At 39.3% G+C, this 14,335-nt stretch overlaps 1 protein-coding gene across 1 annotated transcript in view; it reads left to right on the top strand.

Moving 5' to 3' along the window:
- The window catches only part of LOC136829838 (XK-related protein 6), a 33,250-nt gene extending 19,309 nt beyond the window's left edge, over positions 1-13,941 (top strand). Inside the window, exons 5-8 of the mRNA XM_067088817.1 lie at positions 1,832-2,028; positions 4,527-4,675; positions 7,254-7,493; positions 9,143-13,941. Coding sequence (XP_066944918.1) covers positions 1,832-2,028; positions 4,527-4,675; positions 7,254-7,493; positions 9,143-9,505 — 949 coding nt within the window. The 3' untranslated portion in view covers positions 9,506-13,941. The remainder of the gene's footprint in view (positions 1-1,831; positions 2,029-4,526; positions 4,676-7,253; positions 7,494-9,142) is intronic.
- Positions 13,942-14,335: the final 394 nt, after the last annotated feature.

The following is a 14,335-nucleotide window of genomic DNA, read 5'->3' as shown; positions in this document are numbered from 1 at the left end:
GAGAGAGAGAGAGAGAGAGAGAGAGAGAGAGAGAGAGAGTTAGTATTGATGTGTTCCCCGGTCAATCTTATATTCGGCCATTTTTGTTTTTTTACGATCTTGATTATCGTTGCGCCGATACGAGGGACTTTTGTTGCCTATAAAAACAAGAGAGAGAGAGAGAGAGAGAGAGAGAGAGAGAGAGAGAGAGAGAGAGAGAGAAATAGATTGACTTTCTCTCTCTATATATATATATATATATATATATATATATATATATATATATATATATATACATATATATATATACATATACACACACTTGGAAAAAAGTTCTCCTGCTGAAAAAATGACTTATAGGGTTATGTGATGAGTCAGTTCTCAAGTTATTCCACTGAAATAACAAATGCGTTGGTTAGGGTTGTTATTGTCTCCTGTTTGCTTGTAAATAATATGTCAGTTATAATTTTAAGTCGATTGGTTAAGCAGTTATGAAGTTTTTGCCTGAATATTGTCTTACAGGTTTAAGTTGATCTTTTTTGTCGTATGTGGTCTGAAAAATGGATTTTGTTCCTTGAAAGGTAAAGTTAGAACTGTAGAAGGCCTCTACAGTCATGTAGATATCTTATTTGAAAGGATAATATAATGAATTATTGTAGTTTTTGGTCTGAAAAATAATTTTATATCTTGAAAGGTACAGTTAAAACTGTAGAAGGCCTCTACAGTCATGTAGATAATTCATTTGAAAGGATAATATAATGAATTCTTGTAGAAACTTAAAAACTATAGCAGACCTCTATAGTCATGTAGGTAATTCATTTTAAAGGATAATATAATGAAATTTTGTAGAAACCTAAAAACTGTAGAGGGCTTCTACAGTCATGTAGATAATTCATTTGAAAGATACAATGCTAAATTATTGTAGTTTGGAAACTCGCAAATCTTTTTGTAGAAATAAAAGTTACTGTAATTTTGTGAACTACAGCACTGTATTCTTGATTTCGGGGACGTTTAAAATGCCCACCACTGTATGTCTGCTGTAGGAAATTCATTTTAAAGGATGCAATAATGAATCATTGTATTGCAGAAACTTGCAAATCCTTCTGTAGAAATAAAAGTTACTGTAATTTTGTGAACTACAGTACTGTATTCTTGATTTCGGGGACGTTTAAAATGCCCACCACTGTATGTCTGCTGTAGGAAATTCATTTTAAAGGATGCAATAATGAATCATTGTATTGCAGAAACTTGCAAATCCTTCTGTAGAAATAAAAGTTACTGTAATTTTGTGAACTACAGCACTGTATTCTTGATTTCAGGGACGTTTAAAATGCCCACCACTGTATGTCTGCTGTAGAAATTCATTTTAAAGGATGCAATAATGAATCATTGTATTGCAGAAACTTGCAAATCCTTCTGTAGAAATAAAAGTTACTGTAATTTTGTGAACTACAGCACTGTATTCTTGATTTCGGGGACGTTTAAAATGCCCACCACTGTATGTCTGCTGTAGGAAATTCATTTTAAAGGATGCAATAATGAATCATTGTATTGCAGAAACTTGCAAATCCTTCTGTAGAAATAAAAGTTACTGTAATTTTGTGAACTACAGTACTGTATTCTTGATTTCGGGGACGTTTAAAATGCCCACCACTGTATGTCTGCTGTAGGAAATTCATTTTAAAGGATGCAATAATGAATCATTGTATTGTAGAAACTTGCAAATCTTTCTGCAGAAACGAAAAGCTATTATATCTCTGCAATCTTGTTAATGAATGACATCAACTTTCCCTTGATTCTGGGGACATAAAACATCCACAACTGCACTGCCATTTTATTTTTAATCTTCCAGGGACCTCCACCAAATTTACCACGGCACCATGGCCCTGTTCCCGTCGAACAGACAGCGCCACCTGGATAATCTGAACAGGCCAAGCCGTGCTTACCTGGTGAAGTTCCTAGAAGCCTTTACGGAATCAGCGCCTCAGATATTACTCAGACTGTACAAGATCACGATACGGAGGATGGATATGCCATTCTATGGCATAGGTGAGTTACAACAGAGTGCCAGTTATAGACATCACTGTGTCCTGTTTCTCTATTTTCAGGAATGTCACCTGACCTGTGCAATACAGGATTCTCTTCCAGTACCTGAAGAAGAAGCTGCAATTTTTGTCCCCACAAATATCTGAAAAATCATTGACCTAATACCACGAAGGTGGACAGAGCCATCAGTGCACCTCACGTCGTACACCGTAGGCATGACTGAAGGTTCTTTGCAGCGTCCCTTCGTCCCCTAGCTGCAACCTCTTTCATTCCTTTTACTGTACCACCATTCATATTCTATTCCTTCCACCTTACTTTCCTGCACCATCTCCTAACAGTTGTTTCATAGTGCAACTGCGATGTTGCAACTGCGAGGTTTTCCTCCTGTTACACCTATAAAACCTTCTAACTCTCGATTTCCCTTTCAGTGCTGAATGACCTTCTAGGTCTCAGCGCTTGGCCATTGGCCTGAATTTATAGATTCCATTCCAATCCATTCCCTAGGCTAGCACACAACCTGCCTCTCCAACCTTCTTCCAGGAGTTAGTGGGTGGGGATATATTCCAAACCTTCGCGTTATCTACAAAAGTTACCTGAATTCTTGTCGGTAATCTGAATGCTCTCTCGAATTTTCCAAAACCTTGGAGATGGAAAAGGAATGAGAATGCTTTTAGCAATGGAGGAACCCATTATGAGAGTCAAACATTGGAAGTTTACATTGGTCGACACCAATTTTGTCTCATCTACGAAAGCCACATCCTGATACAAGTCCTTAGCCCCTTCCCAGTTCTTTAACACTTGCTATTGGTCTTCCTTCTCGACCGTAGGATATTTCAGGATCTTGAGCAACTTCCTCCGTAGGGGATTAGCGCCTTCAGTGCGCCTCAGGTGGTGCACTGTAGGCATTACCTAAAGTTCTTTGCAGCGTCCCCCCTTAAGACCCCTAGCTGCAATGCTTTTCATTCGTATTCTCTTTCTTCCATCTTACTTTCCTCAACCCTCCCCTAACAATTGATTCACAGTGCAACTGCAAAAGATTTTCCTCCTGTTGCACCTTTCAGACATTTTTCCTCTCAATTTCCGTTTCAGTGCTGAATGACCTCGTGGGTCCTGGCGCTTGGCCTAAATTCTATTCTATTGTGCAACTTCTGAAGATAGGATTCAAATCTCCCATGTGGCGGGCAAACCACAGGTCTTATCAGAAAGCATGTGTGATCCTCCATTTTATATTAATGATTTCAAGCGTTGTGATGCCATTTTTTAGTTTTCTGTTAAAGAAAACTACTGTGACGGCTTTGTCTGTCCGTCCGCACTTTTTCTCTCTGCCCTCAGATCTTAAAAACTACTGAGGCTAGAGGGCTGCAAATTGGTATGTTGATCATCCACCCTCCGATCATCAAACATACCAAATTGCAGCCCTCTAGCATCAGTAGTTATTTTATTTAAGATTAAAATTATTAGCCCATGGTTAAAGTTTCATGGGTTGCGGCTCATATAGCATTATATCGAGACCACCGAAAGGTACATCTATTTTCGGTTAAAGGTTTCATATGCTGTGGCGGCTGTACAGAAAGCTTTTGGTGAAGAAACATCTGATTTTTCTTGGAGAATTTGATGACATCTGTTCTTGGACTCGCTTATTTTTCTTACATATAGTTTTTTTTGCTTGCAACTTCAGGCAGGCAGTGGCTACTGCAGACAGTGTATGTATCATTTTCTAGCATCAGGTTTAACACTGTACAGTAATCAGTTTGCCAGGAGGTTCTTGGCCAGAACTAAAATTGTGGAATATTAAGCCCGTTGCAGTTGTGGGATCTTCTGATCTCTAAATATTTAAGTGAGGAGCAAATTCATTCCTGCTCTCTGCCGCTGCTGGTGTCTCCTGAATTTCAGGTGTATCTGTCCTATTTTCTATTCCCTCACATTTATTTATTTATCACCTTTTCCTATAACTTGTCCCTCTTTCTGCCTACTGATTTCCTTTTGGGGCTCTCTTGGGTTGATAATAGTCTGTCGACTCTGTCCATAAGGGTTTTCAGACGAAGATTCAAAGAGAGTAAGTCACTGTTTATCTCTTGCTAGAGTTAAGTTCTTGGTAGTGCCTGGTGAAGGATTTGGAGAACAGAATTGCTCTCTGAGAATATGGCATGGAATGTAGAATTCTGGCACAAAGCCAAGTGCTGGGACATATGGGGTCATTCAGCACTGAAAGGGTAAGTAATAGCAGAAAGATTTGAAAAGGCGTCACAGGAGGAAAAATCCTCGCTGAAAAGTCAGATGGAAGGAAGAATATGAACAGAGGCACAGTAAAAGGAATGAAAGGGGTTGCAGCAGCTAGGGGGTATGGAAGAGACGCTGCAAAGAACCTCAAGTTAATGCCTGCAGGCGCATTGACGGCCCTACCCCCCTACGGGAGGAGCCAATGTTCGGGAAGGTTCACGTTCCCCACAGCTTCGTCGTCACCATATGCTGACAACTAAAATCCCATTTATCTTTTCCAGAACCAATCGAATACTTCCAAGTGAGCTTGTCTCTCGTAACGCTGGCCGCGAACATCATCTCCACGTACCAGAAGAGCATCTCGACTGCGCACATTGTCAGCGGGGAGATGGACCAGCACGAGAGGTTTCGACTCCCTTGTCTTACTCAGGTTGGTGTTTGACTTAGTACAGTAAACCCCTGTGTTCGTGGTCTCACTATTTGCAGATTTCTCTGTGGAACGTATATGCACATTATTCGCAGAAAATTCGCACATTTGCAGTATTTTTTTCACTGAGAAGTATTCACTAATTACTGTATTTTCATATCATTTTCATGACTAAATGCACTTCTTGTGATAAAAACCATTAAAATGATCAGGTATAAGTATTTTTAGTTTTTTTGTGTTTAAAATATCAAAATAGGCAGCTCTAAGTGTTTTTAGAGGGGTTTTAAGTATTCACAGATTTTAACTACTTGCTGGGGTGGTTGCGGTACGCATCCCTGCAAATAAAGGGATTGACTGCATTGCCTTTTCCGTGAATTATGTTGCAGGATCAGTTGAAGAACCCGGTGCAATCTATAATCAAGACTCTGCTAATTCACTAAGTACATATGTCCTTTTGATAACCACTGCACCCATTTAACTTCTCTGTTTCCTCACACTTTGGAAACGCTTGTCACGACTAAGCCTAGACCCGTATGCCTGTATGAGATTCAAACTTGCATCCACAGTATCAGAACAAGGTAATGTTTATCCACCTGGCCACGAAGAAAGGTACAAGTCTATTCCTGCTCGTACGTCAACATACCTGTCGAATTTAGATACGCTTATTAGAGCTGGAACGGGAATGGAATATAAAATTTTGGCCAGAGGCCAAGCGCTGGGACCTGCTTAATCATTGACTGCATTCTGGGTGGAAATGTATATTTAGAATCTCTTGGTGACTTTATACCATAAACTTATTTAATTGGCATGTCGTTTGGTGAAGGAATGTTGTAAGTGTGACGATGGGTTTGAGTGAGGGCCAGAGTTCACAGCTTACAGATTCTTTCAGACAAATGCAGCCCTGTTGGCAGATGGAGATATACATATAAATCTGTAGATGATTCAGGACTGAAGTTAATATGCATGCGGCTGAAAAGCTGACAGTGCAAAGCGTATGATGGTGACAATACGTTGGATATGAGAATGACAATAAAGATATGTCTTCCCCCTGTACAAGCATTTACACCACACTTCATCTATGTAACTAAATGGAATATTAAACAAGAAATGCTTTTGAAATATAAGTTCCCTTTCTAAAAATTTAGCTGTGGTTAACACAGTCAAAAACTTTTGTTTTTAAATACCAGTATCCAGAGAATTGTTTTATTTAATACAGGTACTAGGTTAGCTTATAACCTTCCCATACAGGGTTTTTAAACCTACCAGTATCCTTCAGATCTCTTGAAAGGTCTGAAAACTTATTTGCAATATGAAACAATTGTTATGAGAGGTTTGAAAGTAACGTGAAGAGAATAAGGACGGAGGTACAGTAAAAGGAATGAAGGAGGTTGGAGCTATGGGCCACAGAAGGAATGCTGCAAAGAACCTTAAGGTTGCTTCACAGCATCTGCACTGAAAGGTCTTGTCAATCTCAGTGGCAGTGTTTGAGTTGTAACCTGTAGTTGGTGGTAAGCAGCATGAGTTCTCACCAACAACAGTTAGCTTCAGTGACATCAGCTGTTGAAATTTACTGCCAGCTCCAGTAAAATACTCTAAAATTATCCATCCATCAACTTTGGAGTTAACCTGTGTCATCAGCTGTTGAAATTTATGCTCCAGTAAAATACAAATTATCCATCCATTAACTTTGTTGCTAAGTTCAATGGCATCAGCTGCAAATTTACTGCCAGCTCCAGTAAAATACTCTATAATTATCCATCCATTAACTTTGTTGCTAAGTTCAATGGCATCAGTGTTGAAATTTACTGAGTTACTCTAAATTATCCATCCATTAACTTTGTTGGTGGTTCAATGGCATCAGCTGTTGAAATTTACTGCCAGCTCCAGTGAAATACTCTATAATTATCCATCCATTAACTTTGTTGCTAAGTTCAATGGCATCAGCTGTTGAAATTTACTGCCAGCTCCAGTAAAATACTCTAAAATTATCCATCCATCAACTTTGTTGTTAACCTGTGTCATCAGCTGTTGAAATTTACTGCCAGCTCCAGTAAAATACTCTATAATTATCCATCCATTAACTTTGTTGCTAAGTTCAATGGCATCAGCTGTTGAAATTTACTGCCAGCTCCAGTAAAATACTCTATAATTATCCATCCATTAACTTTGTTGCTAAGTTCAATGGCATCAGCTGTTGAAATTTACTGCCAGCTCCAGTAAAATACTATGTAATTATCCATCCATTAACTTTGTTGTTAACTTCAGTCATCAGCTGTTGAAATTTACTGTCAGTAAAATTATGTAATTATCCATCCATTAACTTTGTTGTTAAGTTCAGTGTCATCAGCTGTTACAATTTACTGTCAGCTCCAGTAAAATGATGTAATTATCCATCCATTAACTTTGTTGTGAAGTTCAGTGTCATCAGCTGTCGAAATTTACTGCCAGCTCTAGTAAAATACTCTATAATTATCCATCCATTACCTTTGTTGCTAAGTTCAATGGCAAAGCTGTTGAAATTTCACTGTCAGCTCCAGTAAAATGATGAAATTATCCATGAACTTCGTCGTTTTCCTCACAGATCTTCATCTTCTTCTGGTGGCTGCCTTTCCTGATAGCCCGCTTCCAGTCCATGGCCCTTTTCGCCGGAGCGTTGACGTGGTGGATCTTTGTCGTCATAGGGATCCACGTCGTCGTCGTCTTCCTCTTCCAGACGGTCGCTGCCGGGAAGGACAGGGTCAAGAGGATCTTCATCTACCTGTTCAGTGCCTTCGTGTTCATTTTCACCTACCTGCAGTTCAACATGAAGTCTAGGATGAAGGTGAGAGGGATACGTTTACACCGTATTTCTTTTTAAATTTCACGTCCCCTTTTGTTGCACCTCTTAGGCCCTGTCCACACTAGCGGGCATGCCCGTCGGGCACTTCCAGCTGTTTATATTTTCTCTCACCTCTGAAGCAGTGTTACCAGACAATCGCATTGTTTTGGCTCCATACTCAGTCGGTCAGTGTAGTGGAACGGTTATGGGAACAGTGTTTGCCCGTCGGGCAGTGCCGGCTAGTGTGGACAGGGCCTTAGAGGTGTAGTGCCGTCAGAGCACCTCACGGGGTGCGCCGTAGGCATTACTCAAGGCTCTTTGCAGTGTCCTTTCCATGGCCACCTAGCTCGTGCAACCCCTTTTATTCCTTTTACTGTACCTCCTTTCATATTCTGTTTCTTCCATCTTACTTTTCTCAACCAAACAATTGTTTCATAATGCAACTGCAAAAGGTTTTCCTCCTGTTACACCTTTCAAACCTTCTTACTGGCAATTTCTGTTTCAGCACTAAATTCTCTATTATATTTTGTTCTTCATTGCCTAACCTGGCTGTGTTTGCTCACAACACCTGGCAGCTGCTTGCTTCTGCAAACTGTGCCGTTTATAGCGTCAGGTTTAATACCACTCGGTCTGCAAGAAGTTTTGTCTTGGCTGCAACTTGAATGTGGTATAATTCCCCTGTTTTAGTTGTGGAATCTTCTGATCTCCAAATATTTAAGCGAGGAGCAAATTCACTCCTGATCTCTGCTTCTGACGTCTTCGGAATTTGAGGTGTACAGTATCGGTTTTATTTTGTATACCCTCACATTTACTTACCCTTTCCTATCAAGATGTCCCTTTTTTCCTACAAGATGTCTCACTTTCTCTGTGTAGGCCGAGTTCCTTTTGGAGCCTTCTTGGATTTATTATAGTCAGTTGACTCAGTCCATTTGGATTTCCAGCTGAAATTTTAAAGGAAGAAAGAAAGAGATGGAAGTGTTTTGGATCGTGTACATTAAAAGTCTGAAAGCAAATAACGAAACGGCTTGTATGTGTACATAGGTACCCTCCATACTATCTTCTTATTCCTAACTTGTGCTATCCATTTGATGAAGCACTTGGTCATTTTAGTTTTACCCAAATTGTTATTATCTGATGTGCATCTGCAGTGCAATTTACAATCTCCCTGAGGATGTCGTGCAACTGGAACGGCAGAAGTTCAAGCGAAGATGCAATGCGTTACTACCCTAAAACAACTCTGTATTTTATGATTTACAGTGGTTAATAAATTTTTCTTTTGTAATGAAAACCAATCTCTCCTTTTCGTATTTCCTGTTAACCTTCTGTTACTTCTTTCAAATGAACACCATAATATTCTTTGGAAGCTTCAATTTCAAGTCAGTGGATCCTGTGGGCTTGTTTTGTATGAGGAGGGTTCATGTTGTTGTTGTAGTAATAATAATAATAATAATAATAATAATAATAATAATAATAATAAATAAATAAATAAATCATTACTCAAAAAGATGTCAGCCATAGATTCTTCATTACATTATCTGCTATTGAGAAAAATGCTTAAAAATTTCGGAGTGCAGTGCTAAACTGTTGCGTTCGTAAGGTCTGCTACTGAAAAGACCGAACTGGATTTCTCAGCACGTTTATTTCGTTCGCAGGTCACTCCGTGGTTCCCGTACGCCATTTACGTCATCCTGGTGTTCATCGAGAACTCTGTGATGCTGGTGGCGTGGTTCTTCCACCAGCAGAACACCGTGGTGGCCTCGGCAGCATTAACGCCGGAAGAACAAGAATCGCAGAAAGTGCATCGAGTGTACCTCATCTTCTTCCACTACGCCGTCTTCTGCGTCGCCGTCATCATGATGATCCTGACGTTCTGCTGTACTCCGAAGAGGCCTGAGAGCAGTAAGAAGGGAGAGAAGAAGAAGGAACGGAGGAATGTCGAGATGACCACTACCCTGGAGCTGAGCCCCGCTCTGACGACTACCCAAGAACTCACACCTGCTCCCGGGGCCTCTTAGTATTGTATTTTACTTTGAACTTTAAAACATTTTAAGTTTCAGAAAATATTTTACTGTAGGTCGTACAGGGCACTTAGGAGTACAGTATAGTTCAGTATGGTCCTAATTTACCTTTATTTATTCAAGACCACTTTATTTTACTGATGCAGTAAAGCTTTTATAAATCATGTTGATTATCTGATGGTAGACATTTAGGGGGAAAACTTGATCAATTTTTCCACATTGCAGTTTTACAAGGACTTAAACTTTATACATTTTACACATTGCAATTTTACAAGGATTGAAACTTGGTACAATTACACATTGGAATTTTACAAGGATTTAGACTTGGTACATTTTACACATTGCAATTTTACAAGGATTCAGACTTGGTACATTTTTACACATTGCAATTTTACAAGGATTTAAACTTCAGCAATTTTACAGGGATATAAATTCAATTTTTGCATCACCTCATTGAGGTCTAAAAGACAAAATATACTATGAGAGGGCCATTTCACTGTATAGGAGACTGGCCTCATGAAGGTTTATTTTTGTAAGAAAATTGGAAACGCTGATAATTAAATAACAAAGAATTCGTCTGTCAAATAAATACTAAAGCTTTCTAGGACAGACCTTTCATAAGACTAGCGCTTAGATTTTATCTTTGTGAGGTTAAGCAGGGAAAGGAATAAGTTACGATGACAGTTTGCTCCAAAAGAGGTAGGCTAAACGGTTACTGTTAATGCAGCAGCTGCTCTATCGGCTTAGCTGGAAGGGACAAATGAAGCCTAGTTGCCAAGTTTAGAGAGAGAAAGACATTATTATGATAGAGTTAGTAGATTTAGGAGAGATTCAGTGATGCTCAGTAGAAAGGTGAGACAAGTACAGCTAAATATATTGAGTTCACAGAGGCATGACCATGATTGTGAAGTATGAATTTACTAGGAAAGTGTTTCTGATATGTAAAGGTGATGACACGGAAGATGGTAAATATTAAACTGTACTTTCTCTAGTAAACACCGAGCAAATTCAAGATAACCACAAATTAATGAAAATGTGATTACAGCAAGACCTCAATCTCAATTTAGCAGACGAATGTACTTAGCTGCGGTGGTATGGTAATTTTTTGCTATGCCACCATTTTAGGTGTGGTGCATTTCTAAATAAATCTCTTCAATTGAATGTTAGGTGCAAAGTACAGCTTAGTTTAGGCTAGGAACAATGTGTAATTGTTGTTGGCTGTAAGATATTCATAAAACGTTCAAGTGCTGTCTGTCTTATAAGGTCTTTGTTACTTATGAGAAAGCCAGAGCCCAAGAGTGTCTGTTAAATTGAGGCGCCACTGTTCGCATCGAACAAACCATTGCCTTAGCCTTCAAGTTAAAACAGTGCCTACGCCTCCGCATCTGGTGGAGGAAGAATATTCAAACTGGTCCTTGGAAGGGTTAACACCCTGGCATCTCTCCTGTGCCACCTTCAGTATTTTAACTTCTGTTTTGACCCTGCCTATCAACTAGGCTGCTCCACTATCAACAATTCTAGTTGTAAAACATTTCAGCATTTGGTTTTGATGTCGGCTATCAACTAGCCTGCTCCGATATCAACATTTCAAGTTGTAAAACATTTCAGCATTATCAACTAACGTGCTCTGATATCAACAATTCAAGTTCTGAAACATTTCAGCATTTGGAGACACATTTCAGCCCCCTGCAATTTGGTTTTGATGTTAACTGTCAGCTAGCCAGCTCTAATATAAACAATTCAAGTTATGAAACACTTAAGCTTTTGGAGACAGTCCAGCCTCTACAATTTGGTTTTGACAACTATCAACTTCAGCAAAATATTTCAGCATTTGGAGACATATTCTTTGATGAAAAATCAGTCCGCCACAATGGTAAGCTAACGCTGTAAATACTGGCTCTTGAAGCAGTACATTCCACCATGCCTGCTCACAATTTGGTTTTGACTCAACCCCTTTAAAATTTACCAATGACCAGCTCAGTGTATATATTTAAATTTAATTTCTTCTTAAAAGCGAATGTTATGCTGATTTTTTTATTTTTTTATAATTTTACCAGCATTTGTGTCTGTTTCAGACCTCCAAAGTTATGGCATTAGTCCAAGCACTGTCTCATCTCTACAAAATTTGGGTGTGAAGTGATTTAGACAATTGACTGATTATGGTAGCAGCCAAAAGAACACTTCTCTACATCTGTGCATCCAAGTCAATGTGATAAAATTCTCATTTCCCTCTTAAACATTCTTGACAGTAACGAACATTAGCACTGCAGCAGCTGAAGTTTTCCTTTAAGAAACGAGAATATGACAGATGAAGTTTGCCTCTATGAAACAAGAATGTGACAGCTTAATTTGTCTCTACAAAGCGAGAATATGGCAGCTGAAGTTTGCCTCTATAAAATGAGAACATGACATCTGACGTTTGCCCCTCCAAAGCAAGAATATGACAGTTTTGGGACGGTGGCATACACCTTTTCAAAAGTATTATGATTACTGGTAGCGCCTCCCATTACGGGCATGTCTTCGCCATCGATATTTCAGTTGAATTTTGTAGAATCCTAGAACTCTCTACTGTACATCATTCTGGGAGACAGACATTCCTGTCAAGACTTTTAAATGGACTTCACCTGCACACAAGCCTGCCAACCTTAAGCTGTACAGTGAGCCACTGACTTACTGCAGATTCGAACTTAAGGCGCTTTTTCAGTGCTGGTAAAGGTGTTTTACAGCACTGTAACTTGATGCTGCATCAAGTTACAGCGCCATAAGCACCGGTCAACGGGTGCTAAAGGCAAGAATAGGCATCAAGTTAACGGTGCTGTAACTTAATGCAACATCAAGTTACGGCGCTGATAATGGCGAAACATCGACTTACAGCAGAAATCAACTTACAGCGCAGCGCTGGAACGGATCCCCCGCTGTGAATCGAGGAACTCCTCACGGTGTAGTGGGAAAGATGGAGTGAACTGTGTTTGACAGGCTGGACTTCTCAGAAGTGAGAGTGCTTCTCCAAAACCTTAACACAATACAAACACCCCTTCACAAACCCATCCATTCTCCTTAATCCTAGATGGGACATCCCACATGGTCCCCTTAAAGTCAATCACCCTAGTGAGTTGAAAAGACACCTGCTCAAAATGAGGTAGTTCTGTGTCGCATCAGAACACTGGAGGTGCACTGTATACAATGCCCTCATCTTCTTTGTCACTTTAATTTTTAAGTAATTTGTATTTTTTAGGTAAATGAACCAGCAGCCTCTGCTGGTAAGACCTTCATGAACCTGCTGTGGAGTATTTCTGCGAGAGAGGAAGCTTTGTGCAGTTAAAGTCAATCACCCTAGCAACTGGGAAAAGGAGGATTTGGAAGACTAAGCGTCATTCTGTTCAAAGATTTTCACTCTATATAGTTTAAGGTCAAGAGGTTTACACCTGAGCTTTTTGTATCTCCTGTGTAGTGTTGAAATACCATTTCAGTAGATTTCTACCTTGGAGATGTCCTATAAATAGGTTGCCAGCTCCCCTGCATGAAAGATTCACCATGATATGTGATTCTGGACAGGACCAGATGCCAGCCCTGAAAGACTCACCTTCACAGGACCAATACCTCATCTCCGATTTGTCAAAGAATTTAGCAGAGTTATGCACAGTTACTTTAGACCAAAGCTATCATTCCAGTCAGAGCTAAAATCCTCCACAATAGCTTCCCCACATAAGTGGACACTGGGCTGTTTACGGCAATGGTTGGTTTGATAACTGGAATGTTTTTTAATATACCTACAAACCACTGTCGTATGCTTAGGTAACCAGTAAACGGGTGTCTTATTTTATTAGCCTGAGGCTTAGTACTGAAGGAAGTAGGTTGGTATTACCAACAAAGTACAGACACCACCCTACTTACAAACGAGTTACTTTCCGGATGGTCGTTTATATGTTGAATTGTTTGAAAGCTGGTTGCTGTACTCTACATGCCTATGTAAGTATGGTATGAGATAAAATTAATATAGTACTGTATGTTTTGTCATCTTAAAGCACAATACACTATACATACATTACTGTATGTACAGAATTGGCGCACAAAACAAAATTTGAACCTACAGGTGGAAAAGGGGAGTGCTCTGAACACAATTTTAATTTGCGATATCATTTGTTTTTATCTCTGACTGTTTGCTAGTTGAATGTTTGTAAGAAGGGAAGTGTCTGTAGTTCCACGAGGCCATGGGAGTCACACTACCAGATTCTCACTGGGCTCACCCACAGGATTTTTGCTCTGAAACGAGAATTGAACATGAAACCAATCGAAATGTTACATGGTTAAATGTGGATGTGCAGCCCACACTTCACATCCAAAGTACACATTGAAGGCAATGGTTTGTACAAAACAAAATTACTTTTAAAATTTACATGTTTTGTGACCGTTAAGAAATTCACAATCTACTGTATTGAAAAACAGTTTTTGTAATAAAATCCACAATTATATAGTACAAAGACTTTCGAACACCTGAACGGTGTTCCTGATCAGGTCTTCGAAAGTCTTTCCTTCTGCATTTTGCATAGTAATACAGTTTGTAGTAATGTACTATAAAGTTTGTGATTACATGTTTAGTGATCATAATTTGCTGTATAATGTAACAACAGTACTTTTGTATCTATGAGGGCTGTTGAATTCAGTATTCTGACATTGCACACATGTTGAATTCACTGGTTTGTTGATAATTGTTAAAAGTCTGTTAAGTGTTATTAAGTGAACCTTTTTAGCTCTAAATGCAGAAGCTACAAAGTATTTCATAGATGCACAGTTAAACAGTTAAAATCCACTGATTTGTCAAAATGT

The sequence above is a fragment of the Macrobrachium rosenbergii genome, chromosome 45, assembly GCF_040412425.1.
Source record: "Macrobrachium rosenbergii isolate ZJJX-2024 chromosome 45, ASM4041242v1, whole genome shotgun sequence".
Classification (NCBI taxonomy): domain Eukaryota; kingdom Metazoa; phylum Arthropoda; class Malacostraca; order Decapoda; family Palaemonidae; genus Macrobrachium; species Macrobrachium rosenbergii.
Note: the sequence above shows the minus strand (reverse complement) of the source record. Positions and strands in the feature narration are given on the sequence as shown.